The sequence below is a fragment of the Plectrocnemia conspersa genome, unplaced genomic scaffold (assembly GCF_051122295.1).
Source record: "Plectrocnemia conspersa isolate PC_06_02 unplaced genomic scaffold, ASM5112229v1 ptg000003l, whole genome shotgun sequence".
NCBI lineage: Eukaryota > Metazoa > Arthropoda > Insecta > Trichoptera > Polycentropodidae > Plectrocnemia > Plectrocnemia conspersa.
Window position 1 is genome coordinate 11,530,871 of NW_028277167.1, and position 24,611 is coordinate 11,555,481.

Consider the following 24,611-nt stretch of genomic DNA (forward strand, 5'->3'; position numbering starts at 1 on the left):
AAATTGTACAACTTAATAATAAACTGATACCAGATTTTTGCGGCGTCTATTATGGCTGCAAACTCACACCCCTTCGGCCTCAAAACCCGAAATAACGATTTTTTTACTGAAAATTTTACTCGTGTAAAGTACCATCGTTTATCACAATCAATCATTTATAAGTAATTAATATCAATTTGGTTAAAACAAGTGTTGAAAAACGGTTGTAGCAGTCAGCGTGTAATTTTACAATCAAAATTATTGCTGTGTTATTTTAGTAAATTAAAATTAAAAAATATTTTATTTTAATATAATATAGATACAACTCCAACATACGATTTCGACTTTCACATTTAACTAAAGTTCATTCGTGCATAAATTGAGAGGATTCTACGCAATAATGCAAAATGTAGATTTTAAAGCATAAATGCTTTATAGCTAAATTTTTTTATTCCGTATTAATTACTATATATGGCTAATTCAATAACTCTATATTTAATTTTCTAAGATAAAATTCAGATATAAATTTATTTTCTGTGTATAGAGGTGTATATATTATCCATATACATTTATATAAATACACGAGATATTTATGGATATTTAGGATAATGGAACGAGCGAGAGTGGAGATAGTCATCCATCAGCAGATCTGTAAACCGCTTTTAGGATAAGAGCACCATGTCGCTGACATGGGCACATTTCCACAAATTTGAATATGACATTAATTACTCATGGCCCATATCACAATCTCGAACACTAAACACTAAACCATCTCTCGTACCAAATTATATAAGAAAACCACCGTTTTACAACCGCGTAATTAAATGATGATTGCGTATACCTTAAAATCGTAATAATTTAACGCTTAACCCCATATCGGAAACAGCAGTTAAATTTTAATTAATAATTAAATAAATATTGGATTAGCGAAAACTCTAACGAATGTTCAAGTGCCAACGTATTTATATTAATATTAAAAATAAATAAGTATTGTTATTATATGGCAGTTTTTTGTTTTGGAAAAGTACTCATTAAAAGCTTATTTTAATATTTTTTGTATTTTTCAAAATTTATCAAACGTATTTTTTAAAAATATATTCAATATTGAATCTTGTCTGTGATCGCTGTAGAGCTATTTTAAAATACCTGATTTAGATTGAAATTTTACGAAAAAAATGCGAGCTTAGTTAAAATTAAAGCTGCTTTCTCTAAACTTCGAAGGGCTGTGTCGATTCAGCGTAAACTTTGCTGGATATAAGTTCAAGCCTCGCGTATTCAAGTTGTGCAAAGTGAAGTGGAAGTTCAAGTGAAAGTTACTTCGGTATGGGAATGTTACGGCTTATACTTTTATTTTTCTTGTACAATCTACTATTTATATTGCCGATTTTTTTCATTATTATCGATACACTAAGTTTCTCTACTTGCACAAAAATATCTATCTGTCGTTTGAATAACGAGTATGTAGAAGCGCACACACTATTTCGTTATTTCTGCTCTATATATATATACAGTTAATTATTACTTGCTTGCTCTTTTATCCTGAACATTCCTTTTAGGCAAGTCGCTAAAACGCTTTTCCGTTACAGATAATAAGAATAAAAATATAATACTTTTTACAGCTCTTTCAACGAATCTTGTGGTCTTATTTGCTTTACGTGTATATATAGATAGCACAAAAACCCTAAAAATAGTCATATTTAATATTAATTCCAGACTTATATTTTTTGAGATAGTAATTTTAATAATTTATATCAAGTACTTAAATAGAAAAGGTATCTGCTCTGAATAACGAGACGTCTGAGAAAAACCCTCGATCATTATTCATATCACACGTATTCCAAATTCCGCCCCAGATATTCCATTCTTGAAAATACGGAAAACTTTTCGAAGAAATTACGCGTGTGTTTAGGATTTTTTTCTATTGGTTAACTAACATAAATATTTGAAAAGGCAAACGACAAAGACGTCGTAAAATTGTCAACAAAAAGGATGAAAAAGTTGGCCTCCAGCACAAATTGTGTCAAATTGAGTTTGCGTAGAATAAACATGCGTTTATTAAGAAGGGACAACATGTATGTATGAGGGCATGTGTATGATAAAATTTCATCCAATTTCCTTTTTTCGTAAAAACTCACACATATTCTCATGTTTATATTATATTATTCATATACAGTTTTAAGAAACGCAAAACATAATTTACTGTGCAATATGTATTGCCATTTTAATATATAAAATTTACATTCTATTGTATATTTGAAGAAGGTAAATCCATACTTTATTTCATCTCAAAAGTAAAGCATAGGAGTATATAAAACAAGCTGTGGTAAAAAAACTAGACAGCTTCTAACAAAATTAACAAAAAATTAGATAAGATATTTCTTAAATTCTTGCTAGGATTTTTATTAATTGGTATATTTTTATTGTTTTTCGAGTGGTTATTTCGTAAACTTTCAGCTTTTATGGTGAAAATGTTTATAAAAAATATAATCTAAATAGAGTAAAAATGCGATGTTATTGTATTTGGCAATTATGTTATCTAAATACAAATTAAAAAAAAAAAAATCGAAATGTGAGCAATTAATTGCGTTAAACTTTGTGATTTTCGTGAGCAGTGAGTATTTGCGACATTTATAACTAGTCGCATATTTGCAAAAAAAAAAACAATCGAGATAAAAGCTGGACTGTTTCAGATTGAAGAATAGTGACGTTCTTTGATAAGAGTAAAATTAATTTGTATGGGTCAGATAAAATGCATTATGTTCATCGTTAATATGGTAAAAGTACAGCGACAAATATCTTCAGGCAATTGTGTGAAATACAGAGAGCTAGATAATATGGGGATGCTTCTTATATTTCGGAATGGAAGGTATGCACTTCATCGATGGAACAGTGAAAGTGGTGGATTATAAAATTATCATGAAATTTTTTTAATGGCTCGAATTTAGACTGCAACTTCGTGGGTATTTATAAAGCCTGTCATCCAGCGAATATTGTTTTTATCAATTTGAGCAAAGCAGTAAATTAGTAGCGTATTAAAATATTTGATAAAAATTCATTATACTGGTCCTGGAATAACACATAATTTAACTGACGGAATAAATATAAAAATATCATAATTATAAAAAATCGATTTTATAATTAATCGACATAACAAAAACTTTTAGACTTTTTATTTATTATCTAAATTTCACTTTATTTAAAAAAAAAAAAATTGCAAAAAATAATTAAACATTTGAAGAGCTTAAAAATGATGAAAGCAAACTAAGCTACTCTAACATATAATATATGTTTGCATTTTTCTTAATAGCGTCGTTTAATAAGTTTACACATAACAGCTTCGTCATGTTCCTTTCAGTCCTTATTATATTTTTATTGGTCCTAACTGGCTATACATATAAATAAATATGACGTTAATGCACCCGGGTAGAAGATGTGAGATAACCTCCTTTATTAAATCAAGTGTTTCCTTAACTGAAGGACAAAGGACGAAATGCACATTTGCATTCATGACACACTACACTATGGCGTCGCACGACATGACCTACTAAAACATACATAACAACGTATAACACTTGTGAGAAAATTTCTCATCGAAAAAGGAAACTGTCAACTTCAACCGAGAGCTAAAGTTGCGAGATTAAACTGGAAGAAAGTTGTCTCTTTCTCTCGGAATCAATGGAGAAGTTCCGCGCGAGCATGGTAAAGCTAATTAAATGCGAAAAGTTGTACAATATAAAGGTACAGTTTTATTGTCTCTTTATAGAGATGCGTGCCAAATAAAAATACATTTGACACGTCTCAGAATAATATTGAATTTTATTGATATAATACAAATGTGATGTTGTAATCAAAAAGTGTGTATCGAAGTTTCGGTCAAAAAAACGCAAGCAATTCGCTCCCATGGGAAATCATCTTTGCACGATAAAAAATCCTACGACTTTAGTGGAGCTTCGAAAGCTTCACAAAAATTCTCTGAGATGCTTTAAAAATCTGAATAAATCTAGCAAAAAAATCAGACATACGTAGGTTGTTAAAAAAGTTTCCGAACTTTTATTTCCAATTTTTTTTTGAGTTATTTACTACTTTTTCTTGAGATGGAATTTTACTGAGATCATATAATCCATAGCTATTTATTTTTATGTGTATAATTTAGTTTTTAACACTAGACATATATTTTAATTGTATTAATGTTACATTGACTCAGTGGGCAAAACTAATTTATTTTTAAAATAGCGATTTGCAATGTCACAAAAACACTAAGTTCGTTAGTAAAGGAATGGCTGTCTAATATATTTTCATCAATGATATTGTGTGACATTTTATGACATCCATAAAAAATTTAAATCCTCCTGCAGGTCGAGGAAATCCGAAATCGTATATAAACCGTAAGTTGCCATAGAAAATTCACTTCCGTTTCAAACTTCAACTTCTACTCCTAAAACTTTCACTATCCCATTTCGATTCGAATTCGAAAATCAGATCTAGCAGAGTTTACGTCTAGAACAGTAACCGCTTTTACTTCGATCGTTAGATCTGATCCAGTCAAGCAGTCACGTTGAATCTTTAAAAGTTCACTTCAATAATATTGATAATTTAATATATATATTTTTTATTAAATTTATAAATATTATTATTTTATAAAAAAAATATCTTAATACGCGTTGCCTTAAATAATACACTGAGCTCAAAGAAACCTTGAAAAGGAGCTTAATTGTAAATAAACATGCTTTTATATTCATAAAGAAAAAAACTACGTGAGTACAAATTTCATTTTTTGCTTAATACAAAATAAATAATTTATCAATGCATTACTTTATTAATAAAAAATAATGTTTTTTTCTGATTTATGGATATAAGCAATACACAAATATTCACACATATTATGTATACAATAATGTTATACGTATCGTATCGCGTCAAGAGACATTTACAAAAGCTGATGAAACAGTAGTGACAAGAGTGTTCGGCCATGCGAAAGTAAGTCACAGGACATCAATAAAGTGTTGTGTATGTGTAGGTGTATGAGCCTCAAAGCGATTCATGCTTGAATTGACCTTTTTGAAAGTTTTGACCCCGGTTTTTGCAGTAGTTTATTTTAAGAAACGAGAAACTTGACGCGTATGTGCGATTGGATAGCGAGCGAGTGAGATACGATGGTGTGAACATGGTTTCACAAGAGTGTATTCCATGTCAATGGTATCGCAATATGCAATGATATCTTTTGAATATGCTTTTTGCAGAAAATGTTGTTTTGTTTGTGAAATATCGTATTTCATTATGTATCGGTGTCTTAGTTATTTTATTTGTATGTGTTTAAGTAATCCCTTAATCTCGTAAATGAAAAGTAATCTATACATATGCTTTTGTCATTGAATATTATTTGGACCGCAATTTCGCAAGAACTATTAGATCGAGACAGTTTTGTAAAATTTGCCATTTAGTATTAGCAATCCTAACAGCGTTTTTCAAGCCTTTTTATTGTATATATATGTAGTCGATGATCTGTCAAAACCTTTAATGATACATTATTATCAAAAATGTATTATACGATTTTCAATATGCTGTATAGCACCAAAAAAATATTTCACATAATATAAATATCCAATGCCTAAATTTACTTAAAGAAAATTAAACCATTACAATAAAAATGTGTAAATGGAAACAATAAACCACCACGAAAAGTTTGTGTTACACTTGCTTGGGAAAAGATAATCTCAAGCGTTAAATTAAGCAGTTAAAGGAAGCATTTTAGTTTTCCGTTAAAATGAAGCAAATTAAGTTTAATGTGATATGTGTTATTTTTAATAATTTAAATGTAACCAAAAATATTTATAATGTTTATCGTGTAAGAAAAAGATCAGAATATTTATATAATATTTATTAGGAAAAATATTATAAATGAAGGATTTTTATTAAATGACTAATTAAGTTATATGGCTTAACTATAAAATAATTCATAGTTTCATAATATATGAACTAAATCATGTATGACATGAATATAATGGAAGTGTAGTTTTTAATTGGTTCAGTTAAGGTTTAATAATAATATTAAGAGTTTATTTCAGATAGATGTAAGTAGAAATTTTTTTAAATATATTCTATAGAGGGAAAGCAAATTTGGTTCATTCAAGCAAACATTTTTTAATCTCCAATTAACTGATATCGCAGTAATTATTTATAAAGGGTACGTAATTTAATACTTATTAAATAAGCGAATTATAAATATGTTTTATTAATTGAACAAAAATATGGGCTTAAAAATTAAATTTTGGTTAAATCTTTAATAAATGATTTAACCAATAATGGTAACCTATTGTAATAATTTATTGACAGATACGATCATACTAAACGTATAGTTTCTTGCATTTCAGAATATGCATATCTACCTATTTATATTTTAATATATATTAATATTTTAAATATTGTTTCTCTATATGTTGTATTTAAAAAGTATTTGGATTTTGTAACATCAGAGCTTTTAAGTAATTGACGGCGATACAACGTGAAAGTGTTGAATAAATTAAAAACACGCGGTTTACACGTGGAATATGCAGGTGTTTCTAAAGTTACTATTTAGTATGTTGTAATTAAATATATTATTGCTTTTATTGTGCATATTTAAGACTATTAATTTGTCCTTTTATAATATGCTCATAAGTTTTATAAGTCATAAGCCCATATTCGCGTTAAAAGCGCCATAAATGAAATGCCACTATGTCTTTACGATCCACTGACAAGTGCCTTCGTTAAGTCCACAGATGCATATTGTACGCGATTAGGGATTCCAATCCCGGGATCCCGAATCCCAGGATCCCGGGATCCCGAACGATTTTCAATACCCGATGAGTCCCGGGATTATAAAACATAATCCCGAATTTTTCGGATTGGTTGATTTATCAAGCACAATCGAATTATTATTGACAACATCGTTATATTTCGTGTACAAACTTGCGCGAGTTGCACGTGTCATCTGTGAATCTTTGAGGCTGTGAGTCTGAACGTGCTTTTTCAGCAGCAGGCTGCTTAGGAACCAAAATCAGATCAAGGCTAAATGATAAAACACTTGATGCTTTGATATTACTTCGTGAGTTTTATTCAAAATAATGTTTTCAATTAATTGTGTCTATGAATGTACATACCTATGTACATACATTGTCAAAAGTTCATTTTTTTCTTCTCAAATGAATATATAAGACCTTCCCTTTTTTATTTTTATTATATTATTTTCTATTTTAAGTCCAAGACTAAAATTATACGTACTTTATACATTGTACGTTATAAAAAACAGATGTAAAAATATATTGTATTATTCATTTTAAATTATTTTTATCGATAAAATAACACGAAAATTATCCCGGGATCGACTAATTGCAATAACGAAATCCCGGGATCAAAATTTTGGCCCGGGATTGGAATCCCTATACGCGACGATCTTAGATATAATAAAAAAACAGCCGTTCGGGGTTGAATGCAAAATGCTAGGCAAAGTTTCCAAATTTGCAGCAAGAAGGCTTAAAAATATACAAAAAGTGGTTCAAATTTTAAGGTCGAATAAGCGTACTCCGTAAGATTTAGACTGCAATTCCTAATGCCGCGGGCTCGAGTCACCACAGCGGACTCAAATTTTTATTTATAAAAATGCGCTGTTATTGAAATATATGATTATAAATTGTAATTTTACTGATTTCCAGACTTTCAATCTGGTAATTAATTAGCTTGTCTTTCATTAGGTATGTCTGATTGACTTACCCAGTTCGTAAATATTTACCATATTGTAACGCATTGGGCAAAATTGAAATAAAATAAAATAAATATCTGTTCCTAAAATAGTTAAAATTTGTTTCTTGCATCTAAAGACTAACTTTTCTAAGCATTTGAGTATATCTACTACAACAAAATTTTATTTTCGATAAAATTATTTGACTTAACCGAAATTTCTGGCAATCCATCTGTTATAAATCTTCATAATTAGCAGTTGCGATGAAAGTGGGAGAACGAGTAAAATCAAGCATATATGTATATACGCGGATATATTTATTTTCATTCAGAATTCGCTTCCGTCAGCACTTCCAGTCGGAATTTAATTTCGACAAAAACTTCCACTCGACTTAAAACACAAGAATATCCGAACATGCACCAATAGAGCTATTCAGACCATCGTCAGAAAATAAAAATAGCGAGAAACCAACCGCTTCCCTCTTTACGTGAACATTGGTTCATATATGACGTCTAAAATGCAAAGTTCAATACGATATTCTAAGACGAATGGTTTTATTAAATATGATAAGGCTAAGTGGACGATGTATATGAATGCAATAAATACGTAAATATTTTTTTCTTATATAAAAATATACGGAATGACATTTAGGTTACGACATATTTTTACTACTATTTTTTAAGATTAGAAACTATCAATTTTGTTTTAATTTGTTACTTATATTGTACATTAAAAGATTTGTTTAATAACACTGCCTCGTTTCTGATAAGTAACTGTTTCATTAGACTGAAAATAATATGTATTAAACCGAATCGCGATTTTTACGCATTTTATTTATTTTGCTTATTTAAAATCAAAATATTTTTTTTGGTAATTTTAAAGTATTACTTATATAAACGTTTATTTAATTTATATATCTGCATTAATAGTAATGAATATTATTTAAAAATATATGTCTGAAAACTATATATTCTAGGCGTAACATAGTATGTATAATATAAATTACTCACATGTTCTGACACATTCTTCCGATAGACACATATTTTTTCTTCTATCTGAAACAAAAATAAACAAATATAAAGTAGGATATTGCAACAAAATAAATGGTATGTGAGACAGTGGGACAATATATGGTATTAATAAAACACATCTTCTTCCACATGAAATATTTGTAAGCGGTAAGATGAAGACTCGTGAGCAAACATCATTAGCGTCTTCGTTTACACCTTCTACATCTCTCAAATGCTAATATTAATAATGGCAAAAATTACAAATTTCTTTGGTGGAAAAAGTATATCATATAAAGCTTAAAGGCATTACTTTTATCATGACGCACTGTCACATTACGCACCACAAAATATCCAATACAATCTACAATAAAAAGAGAATCACAACTCAAAAGTTGATAACGCGAAAGACTCAATCGAATCATTGACTTTTTGAGATAGAAAAAGAAGATTGACAACGTCGGTATGCAAAACACGTTTGGCGTGTAAATTCGTTACAATTTCCACATCGAGTCTACAAATCGAATAACGTAAATGGAAAAGTGGAAAAAGCAAGGGGGCTGTGTCACGCATTTGCCCGCATCAACAGGTCGGACGGATTGAATCGGATTCAATTTTATTGTCTGCCTGTTGATATTCAATATTTTTAGCTTTCGCTTATAATACATAAAAAATAATCATTTCAGGGATGTATTATGTAATACATTGGTAAATAAATGAACTGTCAACTTATAAAGAGCTACAATTTAAATGCGGTACTGAAAAGTAATTTAGTTTTTTTTTCGGTAAATAAATAAATGAGAAAAAGCAGAGTACAAAGTGTTAAATTGGGTTAGGGTGTACACAGCCTGTTGATATTGAATGTATATTTTTACGTTATTGCGGTTTGATCGTAAATTGTGTTCAAACGGTTGAACGTCGTTGCTGAACGTTAACGCGTTTATTGGCGCAATAAACTTTGTCGTCGACTGCAATTAAACGCGGATAAGCGTGTTAAAATGTCTGTTAAAAATTATAAAAAATATATTTACTAAATATACTATAAATTTAAGCAACAAAAAATAATATGCATATTAAAAATACACGGTTACCAAAAAACGTATGTATTTAATTTAATAATATTGTGTTGTAACTACTCATAATTGTCATAAAGAGCCATCAAAATAAATGGATTTTCTGTCCTCTATATTTGCAAAGAAACCTAATTTTAACAGCTAACTAAGAGAAACTCCAGTGACGCCGAAAGCAATTTTATGTGTGTTTAAAATTTACGATTTTTATTTTATTTTAATATTTGGTTTAAGTTATTAGTAAATAAATTATTCAAGTGCACGTTTTATGTTTTACTGGATTTTTTCCCTATATTTTTGTTGTATATGTAGCCTTAGTCATTATCAGAAGAAAAGTTGCAGATTTGGCTGAAACTATAACTTGGGCCAAGACTGGAAAATAACTGCTTTTTTTATTAGTATCAACTTGTTCTATTATGAGACCAATCAACATGCTACCGTGTATAGAAAAAATAATAGAAGAAGTAGTAATCAAACAATTAAAGGAATTTATTACTTCTCAAAACATAATATGTGAACAACAATCGGGATTCAGAGAAAAGCATTCGACTGAAACTGCATTACAAGTAGTGATAAATGATTGGCTGTTGGCTAAGGATACAAACAAAATCATTGGAGCAGTTTTCTTGGATTTCAAGAGAGCCTTCGAAACAATAGACAGAAAAATAATGTTAAAGAAATTGGAGAGTATAGGTATAAGTGATATAGTTTTAAGATGGTTTAATAATTACTTATATAAAAGAAAACAAAAAGTTAAAATAAATAATGTATATTCTGAAGAGAAATTAGTGTCTTATGGAGTACCACAAGGGTCTAAATTGGGACCATTGTTATTTGTTTTGTATATTAATGATATAGTTAATAACGTGAAAAAATGTAAAATTCATCTATTTGCGGATGACACATTAATGTATTGCATAGGTGATAACATTAAAGAAATTGTAAATAATTTAAATAATGAATTAAGTATATTAGAAATATGGTTAAAGAATAATGTACTTAAATTAAATGAGAATAAAACTAAATGTATGTTTATTAATTATAAAAATGTTTTAGATAATAGTACCAAAATAGTAATAAATAACTCTAGTATAGAAATAGTGGATAATAAAAAATATTTAGGAGTAATTGTTGATACAAAATTAAATTTTAAAGAACATTGTAATTACATATTAAAAAAAATTAGTAGAAAAATAGGTTTATTATCTAGATTAAGAAATATATTAAGTATAAATACAAAAAAAATAATTTACAATAGTATAATATTGCCCCATTTTAATTATTGTGCAACACTATTAAATATGTTAAATAAATTAGATAAACAAATGTTGCAAAAATTACAAAATGGGGCAATGAGAGTAATTTTAAATAAAAATAGATTAACTAATTGTAAAAGTATGATTGATAGATTAGAATGGTTGAATGTTCAAGAAATATTTAGTTTTAGTATTTATATATAAGTTAGAAAATAATATGTTACCAAAATATTTTAATAAGTATTTAATAAGAAATAAAGATGTACATAAATATAATACTAAGAAATAGAGAAAATTTAAAGATAATTAAGTATAAGAAAACGAGTACGGCTAGGGGAATTATGTACGGAGGTTTTGATTTATATAATAGTCTTCCAAGAGAAATCCGAAACAGCAAAAATATAACGGGTTTCATAAATGGAATAAAAAAACACCTTCGTACATATAGAAATAAATTATAATATTAAGACTTTATTATTGTATATTTTTATTTTTTCTTTCTGTTATGTATTTTTTATATATTTTTATATATGTTTACTAAATTTGTTAGATGTAAAGATTAGCTATTAAGCTAAATAAATTAATAAAATAAAATAAAATAAATAATAATAAATAGAAAACTTTTTTTATTTGAATAAATTGCTATGTTTTAATAAAAAAATAGTATGCTTTTGAAAATAAGATATAACTGATATTTACTATAAGAATATTTAAAAACCCGCTATGCTTTGCTATTACGAAGTAAAGTAAAAATATTTAATAAAAACCTAAAATATTTCTTAACATTTTTAAATTACATATTGCATCTTATTTTTGAGTGAAGAACGACACATTGATATAATAAAAAATATTTTTAGAATTTTTAGTTGTATAATTGTGACTGTGAATGTTTATTACCAGTGAAGTTATATTTTTACTATCGTTTCAGTGAAATCATATATAACTGACAGGCGCTAGTAAAATTAAATGCTGCTCTAAACGTCGTTAAAACTTAAATTGACGGTTGCAAAGCGTCCACTTGTGGTTCTAACCCAAACCTAACAAACCCATCTTGACTTAATGAAAGTTCTAAAACTACACCTATAGTTAGTTTTAGAACTTTCATTAGGTCAAGTTAGGTTTAGTTAATTTGTTTAGGTTTTGCAAATGTCAAATTGAGTTTAAACGATCAGTTGAATTATATTTTTAAAACACAGTTGTAGGGCGACTCATTACCTCACTATATTTTTACTAGTAAAAATATAATGTAACATTTTGTATTTTAATTTATATTTCTCTACAACTAATAATGTAATATTTTTTGCATACATTTTTTTTAATAAAAATTGCAATTAGTTTATACAAGTCTATTTGCTGTTGCAGCGTTTTAGCGACTTGTCCAAAATAAATGAATGACAATAAAAAGTTACCTAAAAAATATGCGAAGAACTTATGCAGCACTGTTTAACTGCTAGAATAATCTAAAATAATATCATTCAGATTTAAGCAAATATTCTAATTTTGCCCTAAATCGATATAAGATCGAGAAAGAGAGAGAGAGAGTGTAGGATCGTTGATCTCAGTCTTTTTCTTGAATTGGAATACAAAAGATTTTCATCTGAATTCGAAAAATCCTCTAAAAGGAAGTTAGATAATAGTGTCCGTTTCGCTTCGATCTTTCGACCTTGTCCGGCCAAGCAATTACCTTGAATCACCAAGAGTGTAACTTGATATTTGAGATGACTTAAAGACATATATCTATATCAAAATATCCATTTAAGCACAACGTTTTTTTTATTATTTATAAACCGTTCTGAACACAGACATAACACAATTTTTATAATTTTTAATTGAATCATTATTGATTTTAAGATAATTTACTAAAATATAATAATATGATATAGACACAAATATCACTATTTTTTTAATTAAAAATTATAAAAATTGTACTACTATGTCATTTATATAAAAAATAAATTATTTATGTTAACGTGACTTTAAAACTTCATCTTTAAAAAGGAATACGAATTAGGGGTTAAATTAACATAATTAGAAACGGAGAGCCGTTTTATTTCATTATAGCGTTTACGAATCACTCTTTAGCATCTCTATATTATTTTTTACGTTATTGTGAAATGTTGCGAATGCTGAAAACCATTTTACCAAAATTTCTCCATTTTATATTGTTTATGAAAGGTCGCATAAATTGGCTCGTCCTTTAATTATTGCTTTAAAATATTTGCGATAAATATTTGTCAAGTTTATGAAAAGTTTTCGTACTTATCATGCACAAAAACGTTTTTAATTTATTAGCAAAGTTGATTTTACTATCTGTAAATAAACTTTATGTCACAATTGCGTTCCAGTTTTCTTACTTTTATCATTACTTTTTACACATTTAGCTAATTGATAAATTAATAATATTATTTGACAGTTAGACTTATGCACTTTCAGTGAAAATGAGAAATTATTGTATATAGTTGCATAAGGGTTATATAATTATTTACAAAATAAATCCGAATCTTGAGAGATTGATTGCTTATATTTTGTATACAAACAGCTTAAAATAGAACACTGAATTGTTTTAAATATAAAATATAAAACATACACATCCAATTAATACAATTTTATTAAAATATATATTATATTATAAATATGCATGTTTCCTAGAAAATTCGTTAAAATATGAAAACACGGATCAAACTCTAATTAGCAATAAAAACTCCTACGTTGAACGAATTTCAATGTATTTTATTGGCAATTTCCGATCAAAATCCCGCGGGAAGCGTTTTGTTGAAAGTTGTCATTTTTGTGCCCACAATTGCGACGTTTCTAGTCATTATTCGAGCTGCAAAAGTAATTTTATCAAAGACATTTATACGCAACGACCGACTTTAGGGAGCACTCGGTCCATCCTTATCGTCTGTATAAAAAACAGTAGAAAAATATAAGAATCTGTTTTTAAGTATATACAGGCTGGTGCAAATTTGTGTTAATTAAAAATTCTTATTAATATTTTTGAGTTTAATGAGCCATTTTTATTAACACAGAGCTATTAAAAACAACCGGTAAAAACGTATTTCATATTAATGAAATTTTATTACATTAATTAGTAATTTTGTAAAATATTAATTTAAATATATAAAGAGATAATTATGGTTTGTGACATCCTTTTACGCATTTCAGTTGCAAATGTGTTTTCAATGTGAGATCTCGTCTAATTCCGGACACAATGGAGAAACTACAGTACACGTTGTACAATACAATGTGTGCCATTTATGCACAATTTTCATGTTAAATATATATACATCTTATAAATAGATATTTTTTGTTATTATTGTTGTCATTAGTGAAATAATAAATATTTCGTGAATGATCCAAATCAGGTTTAATAATAGGTAGTCGTAAGATGAAAATCGTTATTTATTGGTACAAAAAAAATAATACCTTTAAATGTTTATTTTAATTTTAATGATTGAAAATACAATTTTCTAAATATACAACCTCACACCTGTTGTTCAATTTTTTTATTTTTTTAACAAAACATTCGTCTGAGTATTTAATTCATTTTATGCATTTTGTTTTTTTCCATCTAGGAAATATTGATAAAAAATATTAGTAGTCTGAAAGAGCAAGGTTTGAAGAAAAAAAGTGGATGAGATGAAACCTTTGATTTTATAAAGGCAATTTCGATCTTCCTCAAAAAAATGTTTAAGTAAGGTTGGCTTTATTTATGAATCGTAATAAATTTAGAAGAAAAACTCGAAATTTGTTACTCGAAGAAAAACAATTGGTAGTCGATATTGAAGATCTATTTAAAAAAATGTTACCTAAAATAAAAATCTAAAATGAAAAAATAATAAAGCACAAATTAAATTGTATACATCGGGACTTTAAAATAGATATTCTTACTAAATACTTTGATAAATTATAAATCAAACATCGTGAAATATTAATATACTAATCCATTAATAATATCCAAATCAACAGTGATAATACATAATTACTGATTATTAAACAATTTATTAAAACCTGAATATATTTTTTTGCAAAAGTTAAATAAAAGACAACAAATAATCGATAATCAGGTGAATAACTTATACATCAAATACTATGTGTTGTGTCACTGTGTGATTTGTCTAATTAAGTGTAATAATGATTAAATAGTTCAAAAAGAGCTATCAATATTTTTTAGGCTTTTTTTGAAAAAGCTAAGTTTTGTGCATTACCAAAAACATTTTCATCATAATTCTTGATATATTTATGATAATATTTTATTAAATAAAAAATAATCTCTTTAGTATGTATTTAATCTATATTTTAAAAGTAAAGTTAATGTTCACATATATTATTATTTTTTATTTAAATGTATTAAAATCTCTAATAATAACCCATAATGTAGACTATGTATATATCTAAAATATAAATTATCGCATGCTTTTAATTATTACTTTCATGAAACCAATTCACAGAGAGCACTTGGGTGCAATAAAATAATTTTATTATTTGTCATGTATTTTATATACGTAAATTATAATAACCATTAAAGCTTAAATTAGAAAAACGACGCGGGCTCAAAAATAAAAATGTAATTAGCAATAAAACAATATATTATTTTATTTATAAGTAATTATAATCTATAGTTCAAATATAACTTTTATGGACTTTGTAGTCCATAGCTTGGAACTTTCACATTAATCAATGAATTTAAATTATTATATGTATTATGATTTACAAACCAGCCATTGATAATTATTAAAGTAGGAAGCACGCGAAAATAGCAGCTTTTGCAGAAAACTATGAGGCGATTTGAGCTTTGCATCCGTGCATAGCTTCGAGCTTTCGCTATAATGACTTCCTTAGTAAAGGAACGTGCAGCACAAAGCACACCTCAAGCAAACGTGCAATCCAACTTTCAGTCTTTTTTCTGAAAACCACTACTGTATTTGTCGCTGCTTGAAATACATTATAAATCGACCTCCGGCGTTTAAAGTTTATTAGTGAAATGTGAATTGCAAAATAAACACTGACTTTGAGACCCCATATTGAGAAATTTCTATTTTAAAAATCCACGATTATTAGAGATATTTTTTATCAGTTGTTGTAATATTTTTTGCATGCTTATTTATCCATAATGTTTTCGATTGATGTCATACTATTGTTACTATATTTCATTTAAAAAATTGAAACGACCTTAATAAATTATAATAGGAAATCTGTGGAGTATGGTCTAAGTTTTAAATATTTTTTGTGGCTTTGTGTTAAAAGCTTATCCTTTTTCTGTTAACTAATTAAGATCTATCAAAAAAAGAGGAATGTAATTCGTATATGTAAGGTTTCAAATTCCAGTATTTCCACAAATGGTTAAATAGGGTTTTAAATTTTTTCCAAAAAAAATACGGCAAAATATTTTTTATTTCTATTTAAGTTTTTTGATATTTAATAAAAACAAATAAGAACAAAGTAATAAACATTAAAATAAATAAAACTACTACAAAATGTATGTCAACATAAAATTGTCACTGAAAAAAGTAATTATTCCTTTTATTCTAAATACGAAATTTTCTGATATATATGTAGAAAAGCACACATAACTTTGTCTGATCATTTTCATGGCATCAAATAATAAAAACATAGTTTTGTTAGTTTTATTTGCCTTATATATCAATAATTTAGTCTTCATGAATAAATGTATGAATTAATTTATCATGGCTTCTTATAACACATTGCCTCATAAATAGTTTCTCTGATTAATTCCTCATCAAAGTCTGTTTTTGCACAAGATATAAAAATATTTTGTGGCTATACTAATATACTAATTATCAATATCCAATACGAATTTTGGATAATGAGCTTAAGAATTTTAGAATATTAAATACGTATTTATAACCGAAGCGATTTGAAGTCAAAATTTTATTTTTTGGTGAACATAACTTTCGTATTCACAAATATAACCAAAATTCATTTTTTATCATCGACAAACCCTAATGGTACAACATATTAAGCATACGAAAATGAAATAACATTTTTTGACAGCGAAAAAAGTATCTGTCGTTTTTAAAGATTCTGCACAGATTAGGTAATTCTTCAAGATGTTCAACTGAATGTAAATATTCTGTTCCGAAGCGTATGCTTTAATGGTTTGCTAAATTTGTGCATTAATTATAAAATTAGAAAAATTAGAGTAAAAATCTTATTTTTTTCGTTGATTAATTAAAAACAGTTTATAACTGCTGAAATTCCAGAACAGTTATTATTGTACAGCTGTGGACTTTCTCAATGGGCGATTCATTGAGTTTTTTTAAATCAATGCAAATAAGTATATTTAAAGTAGTTTATTATAGTAAAATTTCTTTCAGCATACCGAATTGTAATCTTCAGCAGCAGGAATATTTAAAACGAATCTTTGTATTGATTTAAATTTAAAAATACTTGATTAAAAATGTTTATTTTATGTGTTATTTAAAAAAAAATAAGAAAAAATAGAAAACAATCATTTGTAAGACTAGCTAATTATTTCAAAGTTGTGCCTTATTGTGCGTAATGAAAAAATGTAGCAAACTTATTATTTAATATTGTTGAGACACTTCTGTAACGCTACTGGTTGTTATTTTTTATTTAATCTTCCGCTGTAACCTGACAGGCGTAAGCCCAATACGTTACAACGGACAAATCAGTACAAACTGAGTAAATCAATCAGACATAATGAATACCTACAAGTCTAGGAATCGGTGACAACTACATTATTAATTATAATTTATTATGTGCTATACAATTTATAATCAATAGATGTGCCGTTTTTTTTAAATAATAGCGCATTTTTAAAAAATAAAAATTCAAGTGCTGCTGCCGAGTCTCGAACCCGCAACTTCAGAATTACTATTCTGAGATGTTACGGACTACGCTATTCCGTTATCGTATCGAAATTTTTGTGTTTTTGTTTTGAAACGAAGACTTGATTTAAAACTAGCAATAGTATACTTTTTTTTATGGAAAAACTCGTATATGCTTACTAGTCTGACTCAAAAGTATAACAGTATTGGGACACATAATATGTATTTAATATAGGTAGTTGATCCTCAAATTTTAGAACAAAGTGTTCAGGATCAGACTGAAATAGTACTGTTTATTTCAGAACAGTTAAAAATCCTAATGGCAAGAGTGTGTTTGATTAATATTTTAAGACCGTATGAATGTTACGATTGTTGAAAATCAGTGACAAATACAAGAAAGTCCTTGATTCGTATCCTGTATAATTTTTATCAAATTATAATTAGTTACTATTATATAGTCATATTAGGTTTTCCTAGATTTTACATATCTCACGGAATTTATTCACCTGTTTTTTTTTATATTAAATTTCTAAATTATTTATTAGTCGTATATTAGAACAATTCAGGTATTCAGGTAAAAACTGTTATAAGTAAGCAATATTAACTAAAATGAGACTCCTCTTCTTAATGGAAAAGGCAAAACATACCTTTCTACACTACTTTTGTGAAACATAAAAATGGCACTGTCTCTTTCAAAGCGGTTAAACTGGTCGGTGTATTCGCATTTTGTTTTCGTACGAAAGAACAGAAAATTAAACCCAGTATCCGAAAACACTAACCAACACCTTGGCGTTAATTGGTCATTTAACCGGCGCCCGATTGGTACCTGTGTTAATTGAATCGTTAAATTTAACGGCTTCAGGTAACCGTCCAGTCAGAATCACAATCGTCTGTAATCAACGTGGCGCTGCATTGCTCGCAAAACCAACAATTGATGTCCTAATTGATATTTTGATTGCTCCCCATACGAACATCGTTTGCAACAAACTTTGTGTTAATTTGATATGAATCGAGGCAATAATAAGCAGACGATCGAAAAATTACTTAGCCTAAAAACTGGGACGTTTTATGCATAATTTGGCAATATCGAAGGAAATGAGAGTTGTCAAAAAATGTTAAAGGAATTCCAATTTCCTGCGGGAGTACTAAAGATTCGTCGGCTGTGACTTATAGCGATTTGTAACTCAATAATGAGAGGGAAAAAAATTATGTTTTTCTTAAAAGCCAGTTGAGATATAAAGCTATCTAGTATGGAATAATAATAATCGTCTTTGGATCTAAGCAGATTTATTTAATGAGCATTCACATAACGTTTACAATTTTAGCGATGTATGATATAACAGACATCTTTGCTATTATTTTTACATATGTGATGAATCATTGCTTAGCAGTCAAAAGGTTAATGTAAGATCGAGTCATTCTTCGCACATAAATACAAACTATGTATTAAACATAAATATTTATAAGAAAATCAATAATTTATAAACATCGCATTATCTTAATTATATTGTGTCATACCCTAACGATTTTTTCTTATTAATAAAGGTAATTAAATAACAACGTGACTGTCATCAGTCATAATTTATTTCAATGGTAAGTAGAAATACATTTCAATATTTGTATTATTAATATTATACAGTTTAATACTAATACACGCTCTTAAAAATTTAATTGAGCAAATTTAATCATATATATTATAATTTATTATAACTCTGATCGATATGCTTCGATTTTCTTAATCTCACAAAAAACTATTTAAGGCTTAAACAAACGACTAAGATAATTTAAATTGCAGATTATGTAGTAATATATAAATATTTAATCACATCCAATGAGATTGAATTTTTAATACGTATTTTTTTAGTTCCAATTTGTCTAGAATTAAATATCAAATAAGAGTCCTTGAATTTTACAAAATAATTTGTTAATTTCTAATTATCTGGATAATTTCTATTCTACAACTTTAAGCAAAGCTTTTAGGCAAGCTTCAGTCAGAATTAAAATTTTATTTCGAAATTTTCTCGATTCGCCAACTTATCACCAAGGATTCCTCGGTAATTAAACTCTCTTTATGTAAGAACGTGACTTACACACTCGTCTTTCTTATAATTGCGCAATTCTAAGGCGTGCCGCTTTTAAATTTCTCTAATGGACTCATTCACATATTTTAGCATTAAGCTCCCCGAGAGCCTTCAACCTAATTTCTGCCTTACATTATAGGAATATAAATTATATTAAAAGTGACGTATAGTGTACGCGCGTTGTATAGAAATATTTCTTCGCACGAAAAATGGAATTAAATTATGATTCAACAGGTGCGATGTATTGTGCGTTTTGAAAGCACATTTTACGGTTAAACGGATAAAGGTGTCAAAAGTGTGCACGACCCGATTAGTATCGTTCGTTCGATAAATTATTTGTGTGAAAACTCAATGAATAAGAAAATATGGTAAATTTAAGCTTATAAAAATCAGAGAAGTACGACGTGTTTTTTTGCAATTCATTTCGAAGGCTTCTTTTTATTATTGCGCCGCAGCCGTCCATTTTATTTTTGTTCTTCAATTCAAAGCATATTTTCAGCGATGCGGAAGTGTAATGAAAGCCTGTTTTTTCTCTACACTTTTTGTCGGAATGTTATGCGACTTTGGTAAGTTTAATTGAGTTTCTAGATATTCTAGAAATAAATTAGTTTTTAGTGGAGTTCATTTAAAGCAATGATTAAAGAGTTTTCTGTTTGTAGCATTTTATAACATACAGTGGTACGCAAACCACGGGTTCCGACTTTTTTGGGCTCGCAAAATTTAAAGATTTTTTTTGACAAAAAATATAAATTTAATTCATCAAGAATCTAGTATCAGTAAAATAAAAATATATAATTAAAATTAATATTAATTTCTGTGACGGCAGTAGAAGCTAACACACAGCTACCGGACGGAGTGCCAAGCGACGCGACGCAGATCAAGTACTCCCTCAGTATCTTAGCGACTGCCGGACAATCAACACGTATTGAGGATGACTTATAGCTTGCAAATTCCATAAAAAAAATCATGGGTTCTTTGCAAATGCATACCTCACATTGAAATCGAATAATTAATTAATAAATAATCTACATTAAAAAAATATTTATACCCACATTTATAAATAAAATCATTGTTTTTTATTTAGAACTCTTAACAAGGTAGAAGTATTAACGCAAAAAATACGTCAAATAAGTTGCCGATTAAAAAAACACCCATCAGTGGGTTGCGACAAAATTTTAAACAAAACGTGGGATTAGAAATAAAAATAGTTTGTGCACTATTGTCAAAATATGCCAGTGCTAAAAATAAATTCAATAGATCATTTTATTTTTTCCTCTGTTACATTTCGAACCTTTTATGAAACTAAAATATTATAATTTTATTATAATATTTTAGTTACATATTGAAGCGCACTTGTGTTTTTTATGGTACTGTGGGGGATCTGCCAGTTGTATAGTTAACGCTAAGGTAAGTAACCTAACAACACTTTTGATGTAATAAGGGAAATAACAACTCGTTTGGACAATAATATACTATAATATAACACAATTTTATTGAGCGCGCTCGTTAAACGCTTATAATGCCTATAAAAACTACCCTTTTGTTTATAAAAAATTAGAACAGACAATGCATTTTACCAAAGTAAAAACCACCATTATCATTTACCTTCTTGCATTAATGACATTTGGAATATGTTAAACATGCAAATTTCATTTATTTGAAAGAGTGAAATTTGCGATGAAATTTCAAATTAAAATATGAGCGATACAATTGGTCAACTAATTAATGCATTTTTGTGATTCGCTGGAGGGTCTTGAATCAAAAGTATACAAACTCAGACACAACTCAGATCACAAAGACAGATGCTCCTGCGATTCAAGACGAGAACAAGAATGCCAGACATTCTGCGAAATAGTGATTTGTCCCGCATAGATATTTAAATGTTGCGCAGGTTAAAAATAACAGATTTTGCCTTTAAAATAATTAAAATTCATAAAAAGTTTTGGATGCTGTTATGAAATGTACTTCTTTCATATTATAAATGAATTTCAAGAATTGAGTTGCACTAAGGTGACAAAAAACATCAAATAGGGACACTAAGAATAAAAAGGCTAACTTGGAAATTTTTGTATGAGGAAGACAGAGGAGAACAAATTGCTACGGGAGCTAAAAAAGGGTAATGACATAAATTTTGCTTTAAATGGCATCTCAGAAAAGACAAAAGGAGGATAAAATTTTGGAGGAAGACAGTCTTTCTCAAAGTAGGACGTCTGGTCACATTAGGTGCACGCTAATTGTTGCAGGACGCGTCTTTTTAGACATAAGCGTTCACATAAATCACTGTCCACTCAGTGTCCAAACGTTCAAAGTGTGCGCGCCGAAGCTTACGCCATGAGAATTTGACAACCAATTCCCAGCCTCCGTGCTTTATGAGGCGTATGAAAAATTTGTTAAATATTTTAACCAGCGTTAAAAAAATTAAAGATAGTAATGTTACGATTGTTCAAGTATATTTAATAATGAAAAATGTAAGGTGCCAGATGTCTTTGTGATAAATTATGTTTTTTTTTAATCTTTCCCACAATTTAAATAAAATATCGAATACATTTTCACTATTCCACATGCAAATGTAACCTCTGGATGGATTTTAGCAGCTTGGTGTAAAGAAAAAAAATTGGAAGCTGAATTGATGATAAAACAGAATTTCGGAATGAATTGTTAAATATTAAATGTTTTAATAAATAATATAAATAAAAATCTAATAAAACTATTTTTGTCGTTTTCTTTATTAAATACATTTTTAAATAAGCAAAATTAAGTTGAGAAATTATAAACGATATGTCAAAATAACTAATTGTGAAAATAAATTCTTGAGAAAAAAACATAAGTGAAGTTAAAATTAATCGTCCACACCCTCCTGGGCTGTGGGAAGAAAAAAATATTCTTGACTATTAATTAAATTGTACCACTTAATCGTTGTTTAATTAAGTTCATATAATTTATAGTGTTTCACCAAAGTAGATAGTAACTTTATAACCACTCTGTAAATTGCAAAAGTTGGACAGGTATATATAGACAAAGTCTCAACATTGAATAGTACTGATTTACACATGTAATTAGTATTACACGAGACATACGCATTTACCTAGATATATAAATCGCATAATTTACGACAACAATGCTCAGAGATCAACATATACGGGTGTGATTAGGAATTCAAACAAGAACTAAATTAATTATATGCAAAGGCGCATAATCGAGTCTAATCTCGGCATAGCAATTCAATTAGGCCACTCACGAGCATTCGTTAAATTATAAATTTTAAGCGACATATAGTCACCGCGAACGGTGGCGGAGCTTTCTTAATAATCCTGGTCCTCATTATGACTTTCCCCTAGCGGCTTATTTGACGTACCGTTGCTTATAAAATATGTATTAATCTTTCGAGTACGCTCCAGATAGCCAGAACCACGAGGAGCTTTGGAAGCTCGCTTACCTGACTGAAGCTTTTGTGAATGCGGAAATTGTTAACGAATGCCCCATTATGCGCGACTGTTTATAATGAGAAAATCGTAATTGTATTCGTTAGAGAGTAATTAAATTCTACATATGAAGAAATTAAATGCATAAGCGTCTTTCTCTTAAAGTCTTTGAGAAATTAAGAAAAGCTTTTAGACCATTTTATATTCCTAGGGTGCAAGAAATTAAGAGCAAGTCTAACAATTATTTTTAATATATATACATATAATGAGAATTCTCATTTTCACTTCTAGATTTTATTTGAGAACTTTTGATATATATAAAAAAAATTGTGTTTATAATAATACATTATATTCTTGTATATATAATTGATGATCGTTGAAGAAAACAACAGCAATAGGATGATGATTTGATATAATGGACGCGAATAATTAAAGGAACAGAAGGGATCAATCTCTATCGATTGATTACAGAGCGTCGAGTTACGAAGGAATTTCGAGCTACCCGAATCGTTACAACTACTTTATTTTTGCTATTCAAATACTTTTGACCTCTATTAAAAGCCTTCAAGAAAGCATGAATATTTTCAAACACCTGGCACGGACCTATCCTTTATTATGCAGCGATTGTAAAACAAATTTCTCAATTAGCAAATTTCTCAAAAAATTATTATTTAATGGCTTAAAATTACGCGTATTTTTTGCAATATAATATATATTATATATAATTTAATAATAATATATAATTTTGATAGAAGCGTTAGGATGCATTTTTGGCGTAATTTCTACTCAATTTTTTGAAGTTGGTAACGGGCGGTGTCAACAACCCGTCAATGCTCGGGGACTTTTGGATTCGAGCTTTAGAGTTTCCCAGAAAGTCGCGATTCTACGCCATCTCAACCAAGACGCCAGTGCTTTTCAACGAGCTTGTCATACAAAATATGTTTTCGGCAATAGCTATGTGGAGATGGACATATTTATGTCGGATGATGAACATCTATTTTTAGGGGTGCACCATAATAAATATTTAATAATATAATTATTGTTTACATAATTGAAAATATGTCGCATTGGGAAAACCAGTAACCTCATGATAGTAAGATTTACATTAAAAAAATATATTTCGTACTATTTTTGTTATTTTTTTAATTAGGGGCCCAGACTTCATTCTCCATTAGTATTTAAATGCAATAATAAAAAACAAAGGCATTAATAATAATTCTAAGTGACAAAATATTCACAAAATTGTCCCTATCTACCAGTAGATAGC

The 24,611-nt window shown here is 28.3% G+C and overlaps 1 protein-coding gene across 1 annotated transcript in view; it reads right to left on the reverse strand.

The window, feature by feature from the left end:
- LOC148236591 (neprilysin-1-like) overlaps positions 1-24,611 on the reverse strand; it is a 77,697-nt gene that overhangs the window by 18,169 nt on the left and 34,917 nt on the right. The window contains exon 2 of the mRNA XM_088182124.1: positions 8,707-8,751. Within this exon, the coding sequence (XP_088038250.1) occupies positions 8,707-8,751 (45 nt within the window). The remainder of the gene's footprint in view (positions 1-8,706; positions 8,752-24,611) is intronic.